The sequence below is a fragment of the Pterocles gutturalis genome, unplaced genomic scaffold (assembly GCF_000699245.1).
Source record: "Pterocles gutturalis isolate BGI_N339 unplaced genomic scaffold, ASM69924v1 scaffold20070, whole genome shotgun sequence".
NCBI classification, from domain to species: Eukaryota; Metazoa; Chordata; class Aves; order Pterocliformes; family Pteroclidae; genus Pterocles; species Pterocles gutturalis.
In genome coordinates, this window is record NW_010143911.1 from 38,344 (window position 1) to 64,955 (window position 26,612).

The following is a 26,612-nucleotide window of genomic DNA, read 5'->3' on the forward strand; positions in this document are numbered from 1 at the left end:
GACAATGTCTGTACTCATTCTTCCTGCACCCAGACTGTGTGAAGTTAACACTGATTCTATAAAGACAGACAGGAAGTTTGCAACTCAGAGAGTATTTCCAAAAACCTAGACAAAGACTGTAATCACTGACTTCACATTTAGGGTGTACAAAATACCATGATACCCGGTGCCATTCTAGAACATGTTTTTAGATTTTCACCTGAATTCCTCAGAGATGTAGTCTCCATTTTCTCACTCTTTTGAAGCACCTTGGAAAGAAAATATCCCCAGAAAGTGTATTGGGAGTGTTTCAGAACCATCTCATCTGCCGTCTTGAGTGCATTGGGCCCAGCTTGAAGTCGGCAGCCAGTGCAAGAATTTAATCAGAAACCAGCAAACACCACTGTTCCAGATGTAAGAAGACACTTGCAGGTCAGTCTCACCATTTGATGTCTCCAGGTACTCAAGGTAATTTCAGTTTCAGGTTTAAATGTTCAGATCTCATTTAAAAATCTACTTTCTTGACTCTTTCTTAGTCTAATAAAACCAGACATATAATTATGCTTCTATCCCAAGAGTCCTCTATGGTAAAACTATCCAGTGTGGCACCTGTTCCAAAAATTAAGGCTCCAACTGAGTTCCCACTATTAAAGAAATATACTTTACAAATCTTCATAGAAAAAGCCTACCTCGATCAACCAGTAGCAATATACTACAAAACTGTAACAATTCCTGTTGCCTTGTGCCATCTGTTAGATAAATAAGACTTGTAAAACAAAATCTGCTCCTAAATTTACTTCTGGAATGTACAAAAGTTTTCTAAAACTCTTGCTTATGAATTTGCATTTGGTCTTTTTTTTTCACAGAAGAAGTGCACTCATTGACCTCCCTTCTGATCCAAAATTATTTCCGCCATGCGGAGAAATAACTTTCTGCATGTCTCCCAGGAATTAGGAATGACTTCCACCAGACAATTAAATTAGAAAAGTCACTTCAATGTTTGGAAATATGAGCGTAAATTGTCTGATTAGATATCATTCTAATAAACAATGGAAAACAGTCCCGTTTCTGTTCAGAAAGCAGAGCTTCTCAAAAGTCATTTCACGAGATGGTGGCAATTATTCTAGTTTCATTCAGGAAATGTGTCCCTTTTCAATTAAATATGTCGTCCAGTCAGGAAGAAAAGCGGTCTGTCCTCTTTTGCATTGGCAGTCTGGAATTCATCCCGCAGTCGGAACTGCCATTCATCTTCCAGCTCTAGGCGGACAACAGTCTGGCGAAGAGAATTGCGATCTTGACAAATCACACACAGGGTGGCACCTAAGCAAACAGTTAGAAAGAAACCCACATGAGTATCCCCTTTTGTTTTCAGATCACCCAGCTCCCACCACCCCATATCAGGTAGAACTCCACCGCTTTCATGAGCAGAGTTACAAGCAGGCTTGGGAAAAAATTAAGACACTCGTGTAGGACTGAGGGCAGCTATGTTCAGGTCCCTATTTATCAGGACCTTCTTGTGTAACTTGAAGTATCTAGTACTCATCTAGTAAAAAGGACTAACTATACATTCCCTACTATTTAGGGCAAGGAATGGTAAAAGTGTCAGGTCTAAGGAGGTAGTGATGGGTCCCGGCAGAAAACAAGATAAAGCCCTACATCCATTACTGTGCTAACCCTACTGATCACTACCTTGTTGAGTGAAACCCTCACTCAGCAAAACACCTACACCACCAGTCAATAGCCGCGATGGCCGACTAAGCTCTTTGTGCTTTGCTGACCAGAAATGGTCTCAACATGTCCTTAAAACTAATCACAAACTTCAGTGCTTTTCGGATTGGTACGCTAATGTGCTGGCAAAGAAGCAGCTGGTCTGTATGGCTATGGACAGAGGCAAATCCAGAATGCCAAAATAAGAAATATCACATTTTAGTAAATGATATCAACTGTCTTGACTGGCACCCTGAGAGCATTTTAGCTTACATGCATCATTTCCCGGTTTCTAAGAAAAGCGCTCAATTAAGAGGAAATAATTACCTTGCCAGCATTCAATAATCTAAGTGAGAGATAGTGACGTAAATGGAACTGCCCAAGATAAAGAAAAGCTGAGAATATAATAAAAAGAAACAAGATAGACAACAGACAGTCATGTGGTATTTAATGCTCAGGTGGCAGGTTAGAAAATCAAGTGGACTGCCAAGGGAGATGTAAAAATCCTGAACCAAATACACTTTGTGCTACAGACTATAAACATTGTCTGGTTTATGCAAAATGAGACCGATTGATAGCCTCCAGTCACTCAAAAATTGCAGTACAAAAGCAACTGCTTTCATTTGCAGTTACTCCGATAGCCTTGTTGGGGAAACTACAGGCTGATTAAAACATGGACACTGCTTCAGAATGAGCATGGACACTGGCACTCATGTGGCTTCATTGCTGCTGTGTGCAGGTACAAACACTGTATACCCCCAATTTGCACTGTGCTACACATACCTACATGAAACTGCATTAACTGTGACAAAGAACACAGCAGTTCATAACAACCCTGCCTGTTTCAAGAAGGCATTTGCCATGTTGTTCTTCCTGCCATGACGTTTATAGCTGTGAGTGAAACAAATCCCCAAAGAGCTCAATGCCTAAGATAGTAGCAGAACAATATGAAAGAAGTCTGCAGTGGGACTGTGATACAAATGGAAGTTATTTGTCTCCACTGCTATCCACCATCATAAGGACTACATGGAAAAACTGGTTACTAGGAATAAATTTTAAATTAGCCAGCTTCTATTTCCAAGGATAGTAAACAGACTTTGATGGAGGCTTGTCCATCACCCATTTTCTGTTGAAAATAAAAAAACCTACAAGAACACCATAGGTAAATGCTCCATACATGGATCTTAAATACTTGGTGTATGCATTTACACTAGGCATAATGATATAGATACACCATTCCTCCTCTCTTAGAAATCTGTGGAACTTATAGCAGTGTTATATACCAGTTTACTACAGTACAGAGCCAGTAGGATCAAGCATCAAAGATGGGTGGGACATATAAAGACAAATACGAATACATTCATATACACATATATGCATGTATATTTCCATATAAAATATGTTTTTCCCCAGGTTCCCAGAGACGAGGCCATATAATTCTCTGTAATAAAATTATTGCAGCTCACCTTTAAGAAAATGAAACTTCTTCAAAAAGCTAGCTACAACAAAAGAGTCACAGAGGTATAGCAGGAGACCACTGAACATCAAACCAGAGGAACTGATATTCAGAGAGTGGGGCCGAGAACTCACATAGCAAACTGCAATCTGATTGGGAGAGGAAAAAAAAAGATTTAACATTTTTCAAGCTTCTATATAAAGCTAAGGCTTTATATCAAGCTTTCAGTATTTGCACCTGGTTGAAATTCAGACTTTCTTTCCAAGTTCAAATATTTTGATCTTTATAGTTCCTTCCTAAGCATCCCTCTACTTATTAAAAAACTACAAAAAACATTATTCATAACTATGTATTAGTCATTTCAATTAATTACTATTATTATCATGAGGTTTAGATATGATAGGGTTTGAAAGCTGCAGCAACAATAGCTCCACACAACCATAATGCCATGACCTGCCCAGCACAATTTATCTACATGAGTAAATACAGTAACCGTGCAGAGGGACGCAAAAAGAACCCTTTAGAAATGCCTAATTTCATTTACATTAAGATGGAATTAAGTCATGAGAGTTGTGCATATCCATAAATGCGCAAGGTTTTCTCATGTCTAGTTTTTATGGCTGCTCCCCAAATCCACTAGGAACTGGGAATATTTATAGCACTCTTTCAGCATTTATAAAATTAAATTAAGGAATCTTCCACACAAGGCTTTGTTTCCAAAGTGCCATTGTACTACTTCATTGGGCAGAAATTCATCTGGCATAAATCAGCACGATTCAGAGGAAGGCTGACCCACAGCAACTGAGACTCTGTCCCAGGATGCCTATATTTATTCATATTTCTTCAATTCTATTGTATCATTTCCCAGCTGAGGTAACAATTCCAGAACCGAATTGAACTCAGTTCATGTGCTGAATGGGTTAGAGCTGAAAGGATGCAGTGGATGAAGACAGTAACAGTCCAATGCCCTTCCACAGAGTTTGCTTTTCCAAACACGGTGGGAACATAGACCTTTAAGAGCTCATCCAGAAAGGAAATTAAAAGATATAGTTCAAAAATATTCTGGGAGCAGCATATATGGGAAGTTTATTACACAGCTGTTTCGGTAAAGAAGTTTAGTAAATCCAGCAAGACTGAATTTCATTTAGCATTCAAGTTAGGTGAAAAGGTAAAAACAGTTTCTCTCTCCCGAACAATACCACCTTAGTATCACACTTCTATCCAACCTACACTTGAGTTTAAGTATGACCTTGGCTTTAGATCCAAACTCACCAGAGAGAGCCAACAGCTCCTGAGATCTAATTCTCTCATTCTGGCTGTTTTCTTGCTATTTGCTTCTCTGCTTCAGCTAATCAGTCAAAAGTGAGCTAAAACATTTGCATTTTGAAGTGCTTTCTAAGGGCTAGCTACTATTCATAAAACACTCCTGTGGAAGACATTTGCTGTAGGAAGGGACAAATTATAGCAGAGTGAGAAAACACTTATTAAAGAAAAATGTGTTCTGTGTTAATTCAGAATCAAATATAATTCACATACTACATTAGTATTCAGGAAAACTCTTTTATTGTTCTTTGTGTACTTTATTTGAAGCCTCTAATAATATCTCTATGGGACTAAGAATTTGATTTTAACAGTATAGAGATCTAATACCTGATTCTTCAAAAGTTGTGAAACTATTATTAAGGAATGCATCAACAAACTCATCCAAAACATAGTCTAAACATTTCTAGAGCTGCTTGATTATTTTGTTCAGTACCTGTGGTCCTAAGTTAAGGTAACAGTCCACAGATAGCACTGGATGGCTATAATTCTTCAGTGAGAGAGGGAAGAAGCGATGGCTGTGATACTGGAGGTATTTTTCAAGAAGCAACTGAGCAGGTGCTGCCAAGAACGTATGCTTGCTGTCAGGAGCACAAATGTACTGAGCCGGGGAGATTGAAACTGGAGTGTCAGAGACCTATGAGGAAAAAATATTTCTCTGATCCTGATCAATCAAGTTGTACTTATCTGAATTTTGGTTTACATAAAATATATGTCTATACTATATATCTAAGATTTACATAAGAAGCAAAGACATTCAGCCAAAAATATCCGCTACCAAAAAAGTTGCAGTTTCACAGAATTATATTTGTATTTATAGAGTCTTTGAGGTTTCTTCTTTGAACCCAAAGTACTCCTACATATGAAGATAAGCAATTGAATAGCTATAGATAAAAAACTCATAGTGAATGGTTATTTGGATCATAAAGAGACATTTTAGGTGTTTTTTGAAAGTTTTAAAGGAAAATGATTAAGGAAAGGTGCATTTATGCCAATACTGTGGATTTCAGAAAGAAATAAAAAAAACCCACGTACCCCATTACTGGCAACTGGTGATGCACCAAAATACCTCAGCTCTCCTGCTTGCAGGGTACAAAAATGAAAAACAGAATTTTAACAACAATGAAACAGAGGTCTCAGTTCCCACCTTGGACTTAATGTGGAAGGATCGCTGTCCTCCTACTGCAATTTGCTTTTTCATGACACTGAAGTGATTGAACCGACAGATGAGAAGGCCAGCACTGTGGACGCGCAAATTGAAGTCAACATCATCACACGTAAATCTGGAAAGAAAAAAATCATAGCAGTTCAGAGGAATGCTTCTCATCACACACTAACAAATACCAGCACTCAGGGTCTTTGATCAGCACCACAGAAGGGACAGGTGTCAAACACACTGACCCTGCACCAGCGCCCATCAGTAAGGGAAGGAGGCTTCAGCTTTGTCACAATGAACTGGGCTAGAATGATTTCAAGATCAGAATGAGGGAGGGAACCACTTTGGGAGGGAAAGGACCAGAAACACAGAGGAAAGTGGAAAGAGAAAGGTAGTAAATTGCCAGGGAGAATACCTAGGAGTTAAAATATTTTCTTTGCCTTTTACTACAAAAAGGCAGTCATAGAAAATAGCTACATACGTTACTACCCCAAATAAGGTCAAGGAAATTAACTCCTTTGGCTTCAAAGGAAATGGATGAGGCCCTACATTTGATTTGTCAAATGCACCGAGAGCTCTGACTACTCATTTTTCCCTTAGAATATGAATATCCAGTAAATTTTTCAGTGTTCCTCTGCAGAAATAATGTGATTTTACATTAGAGACAAAAAGTATCTGAAGACAAGGAGCCTTTTCTTAATACAACAGAACTTCTGAGACATGGGAATAAATTAAGCAGCATGACACCAAAAATCCCTGAGCTAAATTTGACCCATTTTAAAAATAAGATGGAACAGAATAAAAGGTAAACTTCTAAAGCTGACTAAATTCAAATACCCTGGCCTTTGGAAAATTCAGACTCAGTTCCCCATTTTTAATGTATATGTTACACAGCAAACAGGATGATGTGCAGAACTGTTGGATTAACATCCAGGGTTTGGATCTAAGAGAGCTGAGAAATTACTGCAACAGTCAACACGAGTGAGACACATGGCATTTAATCACAGGTTTTTAAAAATCTTGTGTTTGATCTTAGTAACGTTTACATGGATATTTGGTATCCCTGACTGTCAGTGTCTTTGTGATTGTACCTTTTTCCTTGCCGGGCCAGACTTGGAATGTCATACAATACTTAAGGCTCAACAGGACCCACGCAGAGGATAATGGTGAGCCACACGTGGTTTAAACACAGGCAGGAAATGGGTGGTGTGATCCAGCATTTTAACATTGCTGCCTGTACTCATATCATTTTGCTTTATTGTCATTCTCTTTGTTAGCCTGTCATCATAATGCTTCATAAGGTAATAGAGTTAGACAGCCTGGAAGCACTGTTCCGTACCAGGAGATGCATGGGCGCGACTTTAGAATGCTCTTTTAAAGTGTCAGGCTGGTGACAATAGAAATTTAGGTCATCTGTTTATCCACAGAATAATGAACGCAGAAGTGCTTCCCTGAAGTTATAAGTAAAGTTGGACTTCAACCTTCCTGAGATAGGAGAGTTCTTCTGAGAAGTACAGCGGCCCATGTTCAGTTATCTAGGTCTAGGTGTGTAGAGCCAGTTTAGCTTACCTGGCGTAGCCCACCTAGCTTACAGAAAAACACATGTAGATTTAATGTCATACCTGTCAGCCTCATATGGACAACTTGCATATTCTGAGGTGCCTGAAGACTAGCTTTAGACATGTAAATCCCACCTCTAGTGATATCTACTTCATCCTGTTGTAATAAATGCTTGTCCCTCAGAAATGGGTGCAATAGTAGAGTTTATTTCACATAGATCAGTGAAATTCTGTGAGATAATGTACCTAGTGAATACAGTTCTGGTAACTGGTGATACTGTGTATGGTAGTATAATAGTGTGATATATCCTACGTGGCACAATAAATGAAAAAGTGTGATTTCTGAGACAGCTGAATGTGAGAAACAACAACTAAAGTTAACGAGGTTTATTTATTCCTTTTTTTCTGATTGTCCAGATGAGCACACATGCAGTATGCTCCAGTGTTGTGCAACTCAGGGCAAAAAGCCCAGCTATATCTCAATTCCATGTCAGAACAAGACTTGGTTATGCACCATTCACTCATATATCCTTGCTTCCTTTGGAAGGGAGTGCAGGTAAGCAGGCAGGAGGGGAAGTACAGTGTTTACCAAAAGGCCACTTGGACTAGACAACTGGGGGACCAGTACTGCAGGGCACACTGCTGAGTGTGTCTAACCCTGTAATTCAAATATGACTGTTACTTGGAACTATGGAAATTAACGTCTTTTTCCAGCTGCTGGAAATTTGGAAAGGATTTGAACCATCAGTAGGAAAACAAAATCTGTCTGCATCCCATTAACAACCTCCCCCCCCCGCAAAAAAAGAGCTTTTTTTAAAAATTTCCTTTATTTGATTCATTATCTCTGTCGAAAGATGCTACTGATCCACTTACCTGTTCTGATTGTACTGTACATTCTGTGTCAGATCAACGTTCAGCATAATGAAATCATGCACATGACAGCAGGAGAATGGTTCCTTGATCTCAGCACTGTTTGTTTTACTGGACCATTTCCTCATCCCAATTAAAGCATAGTGAGTGACATTGGGAGTTGCTTCAATATGTTGCAGAATTTGCTTCAAGGAAACATTCCTTTCAGTCCACGTATAGTCACTACAATAATTATAAAAATGTGTTAATTTTATAGTATACAGAGAATATTCAGAATCTCACTCAGCTGAAGAGCAATTCTTAACAGTCGAAAGTAGTTATGAGTATTAGGTAGATAACTTCAGTGTTGTCTTACCTTACTGAAACTTTTTGCCTCTCATTCTAATCAAAACTTAAAATTATGTGCTTATGTGACGTGGGCTGGTATCACAGATCTGAAACTTAGTCTAGATCTTCCAAAATATTCACTCAGATATGTTAGACTCTTAAAGTTACCTGGATAATATTCCAAATTATTCTGTGAGGGTTACTGATTTTGTGCCATATCTGAAGTGCAAAGTATAAGATCCTTCTAGCCCACCCCTAGAGTCCATAAATCTCAGTTTTTACTGAGTTTAATTCTATTTGAAGGTTTGCTGTAAATCCTGCATAGCACCGTCTGGGAATAGATAAAAACATCTAGTACAAAAAATATGATAAAGTAATGAAAACAAAAATACTTGTTTGGGGGTTTGGGGAGCTAATAAAGGAGCCATACAGACTAGGACTGACAAAAGAGCCAGAGGAAATCAGTTACACAATTTGCACAGAAAAGTCTTTCAGCTTCCTTAGAAAAATCCTGTTAGAAATGCACATGCAAATGCCCATGCTTGCCCAGCGTATCAGGGATTTTTTACAGAGTCTGAAATCTGCACTCCAAGTAACTCTAGTTTGAACTGGAGTCAAGCTATAGAGCAAAGGCTGCAGGGCACTTAAATCCTCAGGGGACAGGAATGAAAAACAGGCATTAATATATGCTACAAAAGGCAGATATCTAGGGAAAATACTTCTCTCATTAGGCAAATATTATTCTCTTCCTGCACAGGGTAAAAGTTGTAGTATATCAAACATAATTTCAAAACTGATATGCAGTGAAAAGTTACAAGAGATCAGCTGAAAAAGCATATATGGAATCATAGAATCATATTACTCTATTTACCTTGTCCTGTCTCCTGAACAATCAACTTCTACTGCATTCCACATAACACAGGAGTCATCTGAAATGACAATGAAAGGCCAAATATCCTGGGGTTTTATCCCCAGCTCCTCCTGCCGATTTCGTTCAAGCTCCAAGTTATGATAAGACAACTCTTTTATCAGGAAGCGTGCAGCACCTGAAACCAAGGACATAAACCATCAGATTAAAAGTAGGGGCAGAAATTGTTTGCTTTTAACTTGTAAGCCTTTTGAAGTTAATATTTCTGCAGACCAAGGTATGAATCACTGAAGATCTTAACACCATACACTCCCCAGAGCCAACTTTGTCACTTGCCAAGAGAGTGACTTATAGGACCCCACTGGGAAGCACACAAAATGAAGCCTGACTTCTGTGGTAAAGGTTTGCTAGTGTCTTAAGGGTTTAGTGACTAGTGCTTTTAATCTGACAGGTATTTGGCTCCACTAGCACCTCTTAGGGCAAACACCTAGAGATGTTGATTGACCAACTGAATAACACGGGAACAATTTCTCCTGATGATCTACTTTGAATGTTTGTCACTACAGATGTTTGTAAGTTGTTCCAGCAGTAAAAGCAAGGTGCTGAATATTTCACAGATACTATATTAGCAGAATCTACCTAACAGATGTACCTAATCAGTGCATCACTGCCTATGCAAATAGTACATAATTTATTTCCAGAAGGAAACAGAGTAGGTAACTCCATCTGTGTTAACACCCTCAGCTCCCTTTAAAATCAATAGAGGAGAGCAGCTATTTCTAGGGTGCAATTCATCTAGCTTGTTCTAGGTGACCTGGATTAAGTGAATTGCATCTTCAACTGTGACACATTGTCTCCAAAGACAGTCCAGATTACCAGAACAGATATGCCAGCTACAAGGTGTATGTCTTCACTTCACTGTTGAGTAACAACACTGCAAGGGCCCAAGTTGTGTGTCCATGTCCACATTTGTTAGAACTTCTTGTTATACTTACCAACTCCTGCACTGTTGAAAATGCTTGGAAGAACAAGCATGATGTGGTTGGGCCAATACTTCTTATATATGGCCATTTCGTATTCCTTGACAACTAAAACATGCAAATGACTGGCTCCATCCATTGCATGATATAAATTGAAAAGTCCGTGTTCATGACGACCAGTGGTGGGAGTAAAAGTGGGGCTTTTTATGTAATCTTCACTCTGTAAATAAAAAGAAGTGTGAGCTTCTGTATTAAGCTGGAGGATGTTTAAACAAAGAGAACCAGATCCTTTAGGAGAATAAATCAGATTCACTGACACTGGACAAAGTGCTACATGTTAAATCAGCTTAATAGGAAAATAAGCAACTTTTATAACAGCTGGGAAAAAGAAAACTCTATCACTTAGCTTATTCAGCTGGTGGGAGTGTGGTGGACTGGATAGGACAGCTAACCTTGACCTGCTAAGTGCACAGAGACCTTGAGGCTAGATCTGGAAAAGGATTTAGGTCATATGACAGAAGATGGTAAGAAATACCTTACTCCAAAACTGCAGTGCAACCCTTCTGACTGGCTATCACCTGGTCTTGAATGCACTGAAACTCATTAGGTGCTTCTAAGTTTGATAGTACAGCTTCTGAAAGCCCTGTTTCTGCAGACATGCAGGACTGTTCAGCCTGAGCAACTGATTTTAGCCTGGTTCCTACTAAGGTCCTTAAGGACCCAGAATGAAAGTATGCCTCTCTACAGAGACTCTCCAAAACGCTCAAAATTAAGTACTTCAGATTTAAAACTGCCAAAACATCAAACGATGGAATTTATGGCAATGGAGTTCAGGAAAGGGAATTTAAAGTGGATCAGGAAAAATATTTTATAATGATTTAATAATCTAGGTTTATATCTCACAGCACTTTTCAAGCTTGCAGAAAGATTTCAGGCACCATTTTGGAGCAAGTGAACAGAAAAACAAGCAAAAGAAGCAAAGGAAGAATAAATATTTTTTTGTCAAAGTCTCAGAACAGGTCAGTGTCAGAAGCAGCAAAAGAAACCACAAGCGCACAGTTCTGACTGTAGCCAAGCTCAAGTTTGCTGGTTGAGGAAGAGCAGGAGGTCTCATCCTCACATTGCACAGTTGCTGCTGTGTTGCTGCCTGGATTCTCCCATTTCAAATTTGAACTGGACATAAAAGCCCAAACTGGAGGGTGGTATTGATTGATTATTGTTTACTGCAAGCAGCTTATTTTTTCCAGGATAGAAGTGCTACTGCTTACTACTGTTCCACAAATTGCTTCAATACTCCAAGCAGTGTGGCCTGAGCAAGGCACAGGTTCATCTTACACATAGATATTATGAGTCACTGTAAAGGCCAACATCAGAGTTTGCATAGCCCATCAGATGGATGACCTTACAAAGTGTTTTCTACAAGCCCGACATGTGATTCTTTGGACAGTCTTGAAGCCATGACAAAGACTCTTTGAAAGTTTTATTTTACATGAAAGCATTTATGCAGAGTAAGACAGGATAATCCACTGCCTTCCTCTACAGTAAAAAACTGCTTCCTCTTAGCAAACTGTAATTAAAAAAAAAAAAAAACATGTCTCTGAAGCTCATTGCCGAAACCATTCTCACTTTAACATCTTAAACCCATAACCAAAGAACTTTTGCCACAGGTAAGAGCATTTATACCAAAGGATCAACCTTGATAATGAGCAAAAGAAACAGCTCATTGATGGCTTGACAGTTTTGCTTCATGACTCCCTTTCTGGGAGAAAATACAAACTCAGTATCAGGACATCTTCATTATCTCTTGACAGCAGGACCAGAAGTGCAAAGAATCCTCATTCAACAAATTGTAAAATTGGTGGTGTGTCCCTCCCATATATGACCATAAATATAATTATCCATCTACCTTATCTGTGACTAGTGGGAGTCTCATGCTTTCCAACTGTCTTCCTGGTTGGCTAAAAACAAAATGATGCTCCTTTGACTTTGGTATGATAAAATGCAGCTGGATCTCTTCTCCCAGCATAGAATAGGAAAAGGCAAATGCATGCAGAGTTGACTCATATAGCTGAGGATGGGAAAAAATAGGATAATTCCAGTGGTTAGAGTCAGACATTTCCTACAAGGTCTCAGTGTAGTTAATACACATTTATAACGTTACCAAACAGACTACAATCACTTACTGTATTGCATTAGATTTTACCTCATTATTCACTAGGTGTTAAGCAATGCCCCCTAGGCTAGAGCACACATTAAAAAAAAAAAATTAAGCTGTCTCCACTTCTGCAATGAAACTGAATGCAGATTACAGCAGTGAATAAACTAGTGTAAATGAAGCAAGGATCAGTCCTCTGACATCCTCAAACCTGCAGTCTGGTCAAGGCAGGCAAACCTCAAGAAATAATAAAATACATAAATTATCTGTTTTTAACACATACATACAATTTGTAAGCCAGTTCAAATGCAGTGAATGCATACAAAACCATGTTTGCGTTGTATATACTTCAGTTTCTGATCTGCAGAGTAATAACCAGAAATCTTTACCTGGTACCTGGGATTGAAACCCATATACTGATGGCACTGTTCACAGTGATGGTAGGTGTTATATGCTGCATACTTGGATAATCTCATCCTACTTGTTTGACGGCGTGTATACATATCCTCCTGTCTCCTGCTCATTGATCTGTCTATTAAAAAGAGAAACAACTTAAATATATATGCAAGGCCAGAATGTACTCCCTTGTGACAAACTGTTTCTGTCACCGTAATTAGCTTCTAGGAACAACGGCAGGATTAAACACATGCAAAACAAACTACGAATTCATTCTGAACATAGCATGCTTTATAAATTGTTATGTACAGCAAAGGGGACTACAAAGAAGTGTCGGTAAATTCACGTTTATGATAATTCTGTACAGATTTCACATAAGGCTGAGGTGTAAGCAAAGGCAGATTATTAAAGTAATTATTGTTGCTGCTGTTATTATTGTTTGAATGCTTGCAAAAGTAATAAATAGTAAAAAAGAGACTTATGAACTTGGCAAATTCAGTGATGTTGCTCTTTAGTGAATATCCACATTTAAAAAAAGGGTCTCCTTTACGGGAGACTTAAGGAAGATGAGATGCAATTTCTGCTGAAAAGGACTTCTGTTATGTCACCTGACCAAACCTTTCACTCAGATTTTCAGCATCAGATCAGGTTGTTCGAAGTTGTTCCTTGTTCTGTCAAATTTTGAAAACCACTAAGAGTGGAGTTTTCACAGTCCCTCTGGGCAACCTGCTCCATGGTTTGACCACTTCTATTCCGGAAATATTGATCATACCATATAATTGTAATTTCCCATTTTGCAGTTTGTTTCTGTTTTCTCTTGTCCTTATGCTGTGTATCTATAATAGCTCGTGTCTGTTAGGTTCCCATTAGGAGGCTGAAGACAGCAATCAGATGCCCCTGCTAGACTTCTCCAGACCAATCAAACCCAATTCTCTTCAATTTTCTATGTAAGTCATGTGCTTCAGGCCTCTGTCCATCTTGGTGGCTACCCATGAAGCTCACTTCTGTATGTCAAGGTCTTTCTTGTACTGGGAAGCCAAAAACTTGACAGAATACTGCAGATGTGGCCTTACAGGTGCCATGCATGGAAGGATAATCACTTCTCTTGACCTGTTTGCTATTTTTAGTAAGTCAGTCTGGTAAGCCATTAACCCAATGGAGAACTGGTGACTCTTGTTCAAATTGTTGTCCACCAGAATTATCAGGTCACTTTCCTCGAAGTTCCTCTCTAAACAGCTGGCCCCACGCTTGTTCAGCTGCGAAGGATTATTCCATTCCAAGCGCAAGATCTTGCATTTAACTTTGGTGAACTATTTGAGGTTCCTGTCAACCCATTTCCCCAGCCTATCAGGGTTTTTCTGAATGGCAGTGCTACGTTCCTGCACATTGACTGCTCCCCAATTTGGTACCATGCATGAACTTGCTGACATTGCATTCTGTGCCTTTAACCAGGTTATTAATGTCAATCTTAAACAGCATTTGCCTCACTATCAGTCTCTGAGTATTGCTATGCATACCCATCTGTCAGTCAGCTTTGTGCCACTTATCACATCCCATTTGAGTTCAGTGCTCCAGCCTATTTCCCACCAACATTAAATCCACCTATCCAAACCATCTCTCTCCAATTTTGGCTATATGGATATCATAGAAGACAGTGCCTTTGGCCTTGCTGAAGTCAAGATAAAACCATTGCTCTTCCTTTGTCCATAGTGCGAGTCATCATAAAATGTAATCCTGTTTACCAGTCATTATTTGCCTGTGACAGATCCATTCTAGCTGCTCTCAACCACTTTGCTGTCTTTCATGAGTCTGGACAGGGCTTACAGGAGAGTTTGTTCCATAATTGTTTTGAGGAATGAGAGCAGGCTGAATAGGCTGTAACTGCTTCGATTCTCCTTCTGTCATGTAAGGGAAGGGCATGGCATTTTCCTTTTTCCAACCATCAGGAACCTCCATCAATTGTTACCTTTTAGAAGTTATAGACAGTAGCCTCACAATAATGTTGGCCAGCTCCCTCAGCATGATAGGATAGATCCTACCCAGTGCCATGGGCTTGTACATGTCCAGCTGGCTAATCCAGAGGACTAATTCACACATTAATACTCCAGGAATATAGACCTGGGCATATGCATCTCATGCTTTCCAAACATAAACCAAAACTGAAAAAGTAAAGCTATAAACACTTTTAAGTACATAAATAACTTTACCCACATCAGTCACTTCATTGCTACAAAGCAGGACAATGCTACCACATAAAAACATTCAAATACACAAACTTACTGTGGAATCAGAGCTTTTTTTCATGAAAGACTACCTATATAACATTCCATATAACATTCCATAAAATATTTATAAGGTTCATACTCTGATACTTCATCTAGAAAACTTCAAATCTTTTTTCACTATTACTCAGTCAAGTGCAATCCTGATAATTGCACTCCGTTTAAAAGTTGAACAGGACTCCTATATTAAAAACAAATAAATACATATGTGTACCAATCTAGATTTTTCAAATTCTAACCTTCACTGTTTATAGTCTGAAGCTTTGAACAAATCAGACTTGCATCTTCATATTTTGGGTCATGGATAGTGTAGTCAAAAGGCATCTTCTTAAATGTCTCCAACTCTGGCCACATATCTCCAGGCTGATGGTAATATTGATCAGATTCTTCTTTTATGTCTATGATATTATTGAAAAACAAGAATTCATGTAATTGCAATTTTTAAAGCTCTTTATATTGCTATAGATGTTTTTGCTATGCCTGTTATTCCTATATAATTTTTTCTTTCACCATTCTGATGAAACAATATTATTATGCATGAAGAGTTGCACCTTTGAACAAATGTATCTCATACATCAAGGCAATTCCAGCTTTTAAGCCTTTGTTATAAATTTAAGACCTCCGTAATCTTACCAGAGCAGCTGGAGGGATCATGATGAAAACAATGTCAAGAGTCTGGTAAGGCTGATCTACCTACATCCAGGCATTTGAAGTCTTTCCACTGACCACCACATTTGGGAATTCAGTTGAGGAAAGATATATTATTCTCAATGAGGAAAAGAAGCCCTTCTAAAGCTTCAGAAATTGCAGTGTTAAGAAAATATGGCATTGCTCCTTATGGAATAAATCTGAATCTGACAGAATCTCACTTTTTTTCTTATTTATATAATTTACCAGAAAAGTTCATTACAATTCTAAACTCGAAAACAATGGCTGGATATAATTTACTATATGTAAATGCTGTTGATTACTTCCCAAGAAAAACAGAGGCATGGGGTTTTCTTACTGAGAGGAAGACTAAACTCTAAATGATGAGTAAAATAATAAAATATTCTTAAGTATAAGTTGAAGATCATACAAAAAATTTCTTAAAATATTTCAATATTGTAAATTAATTGCAGAAGTGAATGGTATAGAATGCACAGACAACTACTTTTTAGTTTAACTTAACAATTTTCCACAGTGTCCAGAAGCACATATTTTCATATCAAGAACTTACTAATGTTGATTTCTTCCTCATCATAAACATCCACTTCTGTCAGTCTAATCAGCATTCGGGAGAGAATACTGAGGAACTGCAGATAGGCACCTGTTTTCCCTATCTGTAAATATATAAATTAGAAAATACAAAAGTAATGTTACTTTTCCAAAAACATGCTACTTTTCCACATATCAGACTACATTTTAAACAGGTGCTTGCCAAGGCTGGAAAAGGGTACTTTTATCTTGGTTGAGGTTCAAATAAACCTTTCAGATACACATAGTAGACCATGTGTTAGCAGACAACTCTCTGTTATCCAGGGAAAAAGTGACTTTGAATAGAGGAAATGACAGCATGGACCATACTCAGCCTGTGGACCAGATGTTTAAAACTCCCAGTCTGGGTTTTTGTGTAAAATTAATTGAGACTAATGAGATTTTTTATATTAACCCTGGAACAAGGTTCCAAACGTGGCTGCAATGTCTATTGATTGGTGAGCTAAACAAAAACATATTATCTTCCCACATCTGAAGCAAACCTGATGATACTTTGTTCTAGAAGAAAATACTTTCAATGTTTTCTCTTAGGTCTGAGAGTACCTTTATAGGCCCTTGTGAATATACTCTTTTAAAGTGTCTCTGATCATCATTTCATTAAACACAGGGTGGCCTGACATATTAACAGTTCCCTGATTTCAAACAAACGAGAGATTGTTTGTCAAAAGTACACAACCTGTTCCCTTGATATCAGGTATCTATGTGAAAATCTAATTCCTAATTTGCCTGAAGTATGTACTTAGAATTGCCAACAGAACAACAGGCTGAAAACCTTACTTTTTCTTTTTGGTAACCCTTTAAAACTTATTCAATTAAAACAATGTATTTTTCTTTCCCTGGGGGACATGCCTTCATCAATGCTTTTCACTAATGTATCTGGGAGTGACTAGGCTACTACTACGTGGTACACTGTCAATTGACTCAAGCGTACACAAAGCTAGGGTCATGAGTCAAAAATGTTGGAAACCACAGGACTACAAGGCTAGTCCCTAACCACCGAACTAAAACATACGCATTCATCATCTTCCATGCATCATATTGAACTGTTAGATATTAGCAACCCTGCATGTAAAATGCTGGTGGGAACTTGCAGGAATCTCTCCATATTTTCAGAATATTTCTCTGCCAGCAGAGAGATCAGGCTGAGCACATAGCAACATTCATATTTCAACTCCATTCAATTACCTGCATTTACTGCTGAAGAAGGGAATTGGGGAAATAGAGAACATCTTTTCCAGTCTGTTTTGAGAAGAATATTTTCAAAAAGAAAAAGATAAAATAATGACTTCTCATTTACAATCAACATTTAGTCCAGAAGGGAAGAACCTTGAACAACTGAATTTGTAGCATGCCCAGATAGGTAAATGCACTTCAAAATAAAATTGTTTTCTATATATACCATCACTAGGTAAAATGGAACTGCACAGTGTCTTTTTCGTTTTAAAATACTGAATAGCTGTCAATAAACAGAGCTTCCACATCTCTCCAAAGAGTCCTTGCCCCATCTGTCACCATCTGTCTTTTCAATAGTTTGGACATCATAGGTAGCCACAAGGAGATCCTGCGAGCAGGATATGTACAACTGTGAAGCATAAAGCCCTGTATTTGCCCATCTTCCGTCTCCCAACTGCAACAAAATGGAAGATCTGCAAAGAAATTTTAAACTGGACACATGATTGGGCTGTAGCTTTACCCATCTTTAGAGAAGCCTAGTACAGTGCTGTGTTGATTCTAATTAGCAACTCTCAGCTTAAGAATTATATAATGAATTAACAGTGATGACAACTGGTAAGGAAGTACTCTGAGCACGGTGTTTTTCTCCATAGCCTGTCTTTGCTCTGCACGCAAAAGCTGCAAACAACAAAGAGTGAAGGAACCTGGAACTGGGCTGCATCTTTATGATTCCTGAAGCAAAATGTACATGAGGGGTGCTGCTGATGCAGACAGCTCCGCTTCCCAGAAAGAGGTCCTTCAAATATGTGGTAGTGCTCAGTGTCTTAACAGATCAGGCGTTTGGGGGCCAATATTCCCATATAACGGAAATATTACTCTAAGTTGTTCCTGACTCCCTGAATTTGGAAGAGAGAAGTCTGATGAATCAGACTTGGAAGAAGAAAATCCCACAAGACAAAGAAGTTGAAATCTCAAATGTTCTGAAAACTTACGATAACTAAGGAATTTGGGGCCCGCAAAGATTTAGTATTGTGGTTTCTATTTTCATCCTTAGTGCAAGGGATGATTTGGCCCATAAAATACTAAGAATATGTTTACCCTGCATCTCTTTATTCATGAAGAGTGTAGCTGCAGCTGAGCAAGAGGAAGGAGTATGAATTCAAATTATTCCTGCAGAAAATTCAAGAGGTATGAAGGTCTATTTTTTGTGTCAAAGGCATGTACAACCTAAGAGGAGTGGAAAGCTCTCCAAAGATTTTGACCCCTGAACTGTGCTTGCCATAGTTAGCAAGCATAAGCTGAAAACAAACTGTCTAGGAATCTGAGAGATATTCCAGAGTGACCACTGAACTGTGCTTGACACATATATCAAGCATAAGCTGAAAACAAACTGTCTGTCTAGGAATCTGAGAGATATTCCAGAGAAATTACATGTGTGGCTCCATGTCTATTCATGGAAGTGACATCCAAAAGTGCTGTTCCAGCAAGTCTGATGGTAAGGAGTTCCCTTTTTTTACTTTGTTCCAGACACTGGACACTGGGATCACTAGAAGTACTTTATTATTCTTACATGTTGCTAAAAAATTCAGAGAAATGTGGCAAAAAGGGAAATAATTCCATAAGGCTTTTCTATTTTAATATCCAGGTGAGATAGTTCTTCACACACCACAGCAGTGGTTTTCAAACTGTGATCTGCGAACCAATGGTGATTCACAGAAAACATGCTAATGGTCCACAGGCAGCTGGTCAAATGGTGCTGGCTCTTCTCCTTGTTTACACTTGCTATATTCTTCTAAAACACAGCTAACAATAGATACATTTTAATATTTCCCTAATATTTTTCTTACATAAGCTGAATGGTAAATAAGCCATTGCAATAAGTTTTTAATATGACTAGAGGAAAACCAAATAATATAGACATCAGTTTTCTTCCACAGAAAGTGTCTTAAGACGTGCTTGCTTCACTCCCTGGATGTGGTGCCACATGACTGAGTCATGCTCACACACAGCTTCCACGCTCACAGGCAACGCTAGCTCTAAGTTATAATATCCATTTAAAAAACAAAGGTGCAACAGCTTCCATGCTCACAGGCAATGCTAGCTCTAACTTATAATATCCATTTAAAAAACAAAGGTGCAAAACCTTGATTTGCAGTGTGGGGAACTTTAAGATAAATGTTTCTAAGAAAAAATATTGTAGTGAAATTAAGCTTCCTTATAGGCATTTTATTGGGTGCACTAGGGGCTAGATTTCTAGCCATAGATACGATATGTGTTGTTCATGGTGGTGCCTGGAGCTCATGGTATTTATTCATACTCGCTAACCAATGGCAAGATAAATACATAGATCTATTCTATACCTATCCCATTTTTGCTGCATTTTCCTAAAGCCTCTTGTAAAAATAATGCATGTATTGCCTTCTAATGTACATAATTGTCCTTATAAAAATGCATCAAGTCTTCCAGCAAAATATTTTGACCAGTACAAAGGGTAAAAAGTCTCTGTGAGAGAAGGGTGAGTGTACTTTATTACTAATTAACCTGACAGTGAGAATTATCATTTTGGTTCACTAATGTGCCTAGTTTTCTTCCTGTGCTGATTTCATATTTTTCATTTTAACCAACTAATTGTGTCCTGATTCGAATTTTAATAAAGTAGTTGCTTCCTGATAAAGAAAACAACTACTTCCTAATTTTTGAAAGGATAGTACTCTAACAGTCTTATGCTTTGGCTGACATGTTATTAACACTCAGATAGTTGCTGTCTAATAATTGTTTTTATTTTTGCCTCTACCTCTTCATGCATTAAATCCATGTAAAATGCTCATATTATCAAACACACATGTGAGTAAAACCTGTTACATGAAGAAAAATTATTTCTTTCCAAAAAGAGAAGGTAATTCTAATTTCTGTATTTTTTATTGTAATGATTCCCCAGAAGAAAAATTATTTCTTTCCAAAAAGAGAAGGTAATTCTAATTTCTGTATTTTTTATTGTAATGATTCCCCAGAAGAAACACTGTCTTGTCATACCTTAAATCAATAAACAATCAACATAATTTAACAGCTCTCTGGTTTAGAGGAGGTTTTAGTATTTTGGGAGGTTAAAAATAAGAAAGGAAGCAAAGATGCTGTTTTTTTCCACATACTGAAATTAATATATACCCCTAAATTTTGATACTTAGGAAGAAGACATGATACTCCTAATTTGATGTGTGTGAATTTGTTCTCTGTGAAAGAAGTATATTCTTCAGAAAGAACTGATGAATATAAACTAATAAACATGTGAAGAATGTCCTTCAGGAACTGACCTAACTGTATGCAAGACTAGGAAATAACCTGCATTGTGGAAACAGCTGGAGAAGAGATGCAATTGCAACTAAAGAAGTGGTATCAAGACTGAAATCTACTGCTTTACAGAGAGTCAAGAGGAGTCCTATTCAATACTAAAAAAAAAAAAAAAGATTTGGTAGTGAGAAGTGGTAAGTACCATACGATGGAATGGAGCCAATGAATAAATGAGCTGCCTGTTTAATTATAATTAGTAAAATGGCAAGTACCAAGTGTGTGAAGCCTCAAAACCTTCTCACAGGTGTGTGTTATGCTCTTGGAAGTCTCTGAATGTCTCTTCTGAGAATCACAGATTTACATTTGTGACCCATAACCGAACGAATACCAAAGAAATATTTACTTATCGGCTAATCCGGATATTTAGGGTGGCTCTGGGAATAGTATCTTTGTGGGATTTGATGTGTATGCATATAAAATTCTAAAAACAATTGTCACAGACTGTGCTTTTCTTTGAGATGGAAATGAACAACATCTCCCTTCCAGAATGTTTTCATTTTTACGCTGCAGTTAAGTATGAAATTCAGTTTGTCAATCACATAATACCTCAATCTTTGTCAAACACGGACAATCTAGAACAAATAAATGGACAGTGAAAAACTGCTCATCAGAGTACTTTGTGGAATCCTTCATGAATTACAGTAACAATTGCAGGAAGTCTCAATATGAAAAGCCCATTTATGCTCTTTCTCCTCTACTGTACCATAAATTTGGGTGTACAACAGAATACAATAATTTAACAAATAGCATTTAATAAATAGCAACATGTAGCTCCATTTTACAATGGAGGGCATAGAAGAGTGGGTCACGTGGCAAGTGAAATCAGTAACTATCTTTAGTTTAATTCTTTGGCTTGATCTTACAATAACTGGAAACATGGGTCTTTGTCTTGGTTTGGATTTATCTTTTTTGACTTCTGAGATTCACAGGCCATATATATGTTCCCAGTAGGCATAGTGTCCCCTCCTGTTTTGTTGCTTCACACTTGAGCAGAACATGAGAGGCACAATATTGCCCTTAGCATGTAACATGTGCATTGACCTAGGAGATACCTTGCTCAGAGATAAACACTAAACATTCTCAGAGAATTTAGAAGAGAAGAAACTTCTTAGGATTATACGCATTTCCATACATCTTTTCAAAGTACTTTAAAAACTCTTGGGTCAGCTACTCATCTTGTAAATACGGCTCTGCTAATGTTGAACTGGCCTTCTTGCATGTACTATTTACAACAGCTTCTATGTCTCTTTGCTGCACGGAGGAAACAGAGAAAATAACTTAATTACAAACTCCCAATTGTCTTCAGATTGATCATAAGAAAGTTGTTTTGTGAAGATCATTGATCTTTATTTAAAATATAAGTGCATATTTAACTTTAACAAATTGAAATTATACATGAAATCTATCTCTTGAGCAAACTATCTTTTAAAACATTTTAATGGAGACAGACTGTCAGAAAATGAACATTGCTGCAGCTTCATTGTCTTTGAACTCAGGCTAACAGTAAAGAAAGGAAGTTTATTTTATTAGATGGGATTAATAAATAAAATACAAGCAACTTACTCTCTCCCAAAAATACCCCCTTAAAGTATGAATAATTATAACTAATCTATTTTTAGGAAGATTATGACAAAATTAAACAAAATAATGATAAAACAATGATACCTTGTTCTTATTACACACCTGTGGTGGCCCACTCAGCAGCAGCCTCCTTGGGTGAAAGGTGTCCATTCTGCCCTCATTTCTGTTGTTGTAGTCCATATGGATTGGCTTGGGAACCGTCCATTGGCGGTAGTATAGAGACTGCTCTGTGCAAGTCATCAGCTTACTCATAAGAGGACGAAAAGAACTTGCCCACATAACAGAATGATAAGGCAAGAGGGAAGATGATTTGGGAAGTCCACTGCTGTCCGTAGAAGTAATAATGTCATAAACCAGCTTGGGCAGGAAAACTATGGGAGGCTGTTTTGATGCCTTGGTCATGGAACATTGAGAAGTCTGTAGGATGAAGGAGTTATGAGTAGGTGCAGAGGAGTAAGAAGAGGAGGAGAAAGGTGAGGAGGATGACGAGGTAATGGAAATTTGGGCACTTCTTGTGTTTTGTTTTGTATCCAGCTGTTCAGTTACTGGTGGCATGTGTTTGCTGACTGTTGTTTGTGCCCCCTTGTCTATTTTCTGCTTCTGCCTTTCATGGTTATTTGGAGTTTCTTCAGTGCTGTTGCTTACGACTTGGTGGGGGGATTTTTCAGTATCCCCTGCTGCTATTAAAGGAGATGACTCACTGCAGAATGCTGTAACTAAATAAAATTGGTATTTTAACACAGTGCAACTATCTCTGCTAGTCAATGCCATAGTGAAACAAACAAAAAAATCATTTAGATAGAGTATCCATCAAACACTGCAATCCCACTCCTGTTCTTGCTTTCACCTTTCTCATACAGGAAGTCGTAATGGGACTAGTTTGGAGTACTAATCTCCATGCAGAAAGTGGTTTTTAAAGCACTGAAGTGCATAGGACATATGTCAGTGATTGTCCTGTCCTCTACTTCCCTCGTTCATTCCTTGCTTACGTTGTTCATCAGATAATTTAATCACTCAAGACAAATACAAAATTACTGAAACCATCACTTAAACGAGTATAAGAAAATAAGTAGACACAGGCTATTACATCAGGCTACAGAAATGTTTACACAGACTCACATCTAGAAACAGTCTTCTGAGTCAGATCTGATCTGACACTCACGTGTCAGCGTCACTGCAGAACTCAGTCTGATCTAATAAAACCTGGCTCTCAAGTCTCCGGTACTACATAACGCATTAACGCATTCATATAGCTTTTGGTCAGCTCAGAGCGCATACTGATCTCACGAATGTTGGCCTTGAATATGTCATGTAGATACATCCCACAGCTAATTGCTTATTTTCTGAAAGTGGTGTATTTTTACCTTATCTATTCTAACTACTGAGATTTCTTGAAAGTTTAAGGTCTTAAGTGTTTCTGAGCATCTTTAATGCTTACTGAATCCCAAAGAGGAGATGCAAATACTTCACAGTCTTCAGAGTAGACTAACTGGTTGAGGAATCAATCTCCACATGGTACTAGGCATATCTGTCCGAAGCTGAACATAGACAAAAGCAGCTTTTCTCTCATGGTGAAAACAACAGTCTCGGTTGTCAAAAAAAACCCCACATTTTGAAATAATAAAAGTCGTTAGTTTCTCTTGATCTCAGGAAATAGTAAGATATACTCTAGCTGCATAATAATCTAAAGTAACCAGCAAAGGACATCAGCAATAAATACAAAAATATTGCTGGCAGTATGAATGGTTTCACGTAAAACCACTATGACATCCCTCAAAATACGAGTATCCAAGAGCACAGAAAAAAAAAAAAAAAAGAAAAAAAAAATTAACCATTGGCAAACTGAGGCCACAAAGCCACAGGCAGGGCACATGGACACTATGGAAGTGACGAGCAGCCCAACTTTAAAGAAGAAAAAAACATTTTGAAAATTAAAGTGTTGATGAAGCTTATTACAATGTTTTCAAGCTTTTTTTTCCTTTTGTAACCACCATTGTGCCTGTAGAAACAAAATCAAGGGCCAAATATTTATGTCACCCTGTTGAAAGCTACAGTTAGATCAAAAAGAATTTACTGTCACTGACAAAAACCAACATGTATTAAAAAGCTGCATGAGACTGCTACTTCTAGGAAGTTATGGTACAATTTATATTCCCCACTTTTGTTCAACTCTCCTATTATCTGCATAAAAAGCATGCAAAGAAATTCAGACAAAAGAGCTGTAGTAGTTCTCAACATTGCCTCATGCTTTCTACATCAGTTTACAGATTAAAAAGGAACTTTTTTTGTAAAATGTATCCCCCTCCAAAAGAGCTTTCAAACAGTGCAAAATTAGTGAGTGAACCTGCCAGAGCAAAACAAAAAGGTAAAAATACCAATGAGAACAAGCATGCCTTTTCTCTCACAGATTTTCAAAATATTTTTAGAAAATGCAAAGCGTGTTTTCTTTCTCAGAACTTGTCCTAGCTTCAGCGAACACACTCAGCCATCACAGTACTGAGGATTCATACCTCAGTGGCACGTATTAAAGAAGTGCTTGGTTTAGGAACCCCACCCTATGATTGTTTTTCAAGCAAGAAAAGATCTTATTTCTTATATTTCAGAAGTCTGATCCTTTTTTTTTTTAAAGTTAGTGTTAGTGATCCCATTAAAATAGGCCTTACAAAATCTTAGTGATTTATGTCTTTTCTTATTTATCTAATCAGCTGGACAAAAGGCCTCTTTTACGTCCTAAATGTAACTTAATAGAGATGATCTTAAGGTCTTACTGGAAGCTTTTGAAGAGAGAGATGAAGATGCAGAGTCATGGGAACGAGATCTTTCTCTTTTCAGAGGACTTCTCTTTTCTGAAGTAGAACCTGTTTCATGAATGGTAGTAAGGGAAAACAAAATATAATTTAAGTAAACCTGTAAGAAGGCACAGCTACATTTTCAAAGTAGGGAAAAGTACACAGGAGTTTGCATGGCTTTGTCCTCATTCTGACACTGTTTTCAGCATAGAGAGTATCTGTTCCTACCGTGCAATATTGGATCAGCTTATGGTCTAATCTAACTCTGCTGAGCTCCAATAGCTTCACAAAATCAGTGCTGCAGTCAGGAGATGGTAACTTCTAGGCACGTCTCAGCCATGTTTTCTCTTTCTACCCATGTCTTATTTTCCCCACTAATCCAATGTAAGCGAAACCAACAGGTCACAATCTCTATTTTGTCAGTATGTTATGGAATTACCTCCTACCCTATATATTACAGCTTTATGGCCAGACGATATCTCAGCTTTTGGTGATGAAAAACCATATTTGGATGGCCACAAATTATATTCACTTGAGGTTCCTATCTTAGATTTCTAAGTTACAATGCTTGTTTCTGTGCAGTTTTACCACGATAAACAGAGACATAAGCGCTGCCAGCAGAAAACCTAGACTGTAAGTCTACCTCAGGTGTTCTGAATTGGGTTCTGGAGGATCATACCGTACCTCACGGACCAGGAAAGCAGCCTTACAATTTAGACACCTAACTTGGGCGCCCATTTGATTCAGATCACATATAATCTTGGTGTACTTCAACTAAATGGACAGAAGTAGTCATCACATCCAAAACAGGCCTCTATTGTAGACAGTCTGAGTACACCTCAGATATTTATTTCCTCCATGAAAAGTACATATTTGATTAAAGTAAATATTTTTGTTCTGCTTGTTCTGCTATCCTTACTATCAATGAGTAGGAACTTAATAGGTGAACAGTGACCAGCCCTCTTCCTCCTCACAGTATAGCAAAGAAAATTAAGGCAAGCAGTTTGAGATTTATATAACCTATGTGGATAAAAATCCTTTGTTTTGCACAGTTAGAAGGCACAACAGACAGTGAAGAACTTAATGATAACTGATAACGCCCATCAACTACCACTCAAAAGAAACACCAACAGTTCCTCAGTAAATTACTGTTGTTTGTTTACACATTTATGTGTTCTTAATTGCTCTCTTAAGAAACAATAAACACACCATTTGAATTCATGGACATTTTCAAGGAGTACTCAGAAGTTACTATATTCAGATATATTCTCTAGCCAAACTATTTAATATCCTACAAACTAGAGACTACTCAGCTGTACTACATACAGCTTCCTTGGGAGGAATCTTCATCAGTGTCAGTATTAAAGCATAGTTTCAGTAGCTGCCTCTGTTGTGAGGGAGGGGATCAG

The 26,612-nt window shown here is 37.9% G+C and overlaps 1 protein-coding gene across 1 annotated transcript in view; it reads right to left on the reverse strand.

Moving 5' to 3' along the window:
• Window positions 1-1,019: 1,019 nt before the first annotated feature.
• Window positions 1,020-26,612, reverse strand: part of GREB1 (growth regulation by estrogen in breast cancer 1) — a gene marked incomplete at its 5' end in the record, with an annotated part of 51,776 nt that continues 26,183 nt past the window's right edge. The window contains 13 exons of the mRNA XM_010084941.1: window positions 1,020-1,299; window positions 3,153-3,291; window positions 4,899-5,099; window positions 5,610-5,745; window positions 8,051-8,269; window positions 9,246-9,420; window positions 10,238-10,442; window positions 12,129-12,290; window positions 12,767-12,909; window positions 15,295-15,453; window positions 16,275-16,377; window positions 22,517-23,130; window positions 25,183-25,272. Coding sequence (XP_010083243.1) covers window positions 1,136-1,299; window positions 3,153-3,291; window positions 4,899-5,099; window positions 5,610-5,745; window positions 8,051-8,269; window positions 9,246-9,420; window positions 10,238-10,442; window positions 12,129-12,290; window positions 12,767-12,909; window positions 15,295-15,453; window positions 16,275-16,377; window positions 22,517-23,130; window positions 25,183-25,272 — 2,510 coding nt within the window. The remainder of the gene's footprint in view (window positions 1,300-3,152; window positions 3,292-4,898; window positions 5,100-5,609; window positions 5,746-8,050; window positions 8,270-9,245; window positions 9,421-10,237; window positions 10,443-12,128; window positions 12,291-12,766; window positions 12,910-15,294; window positions 15,454-16,274; window positions 16,378-22,516; window positions 23,131-25,182; window positions 25,273-26,612) is intronic.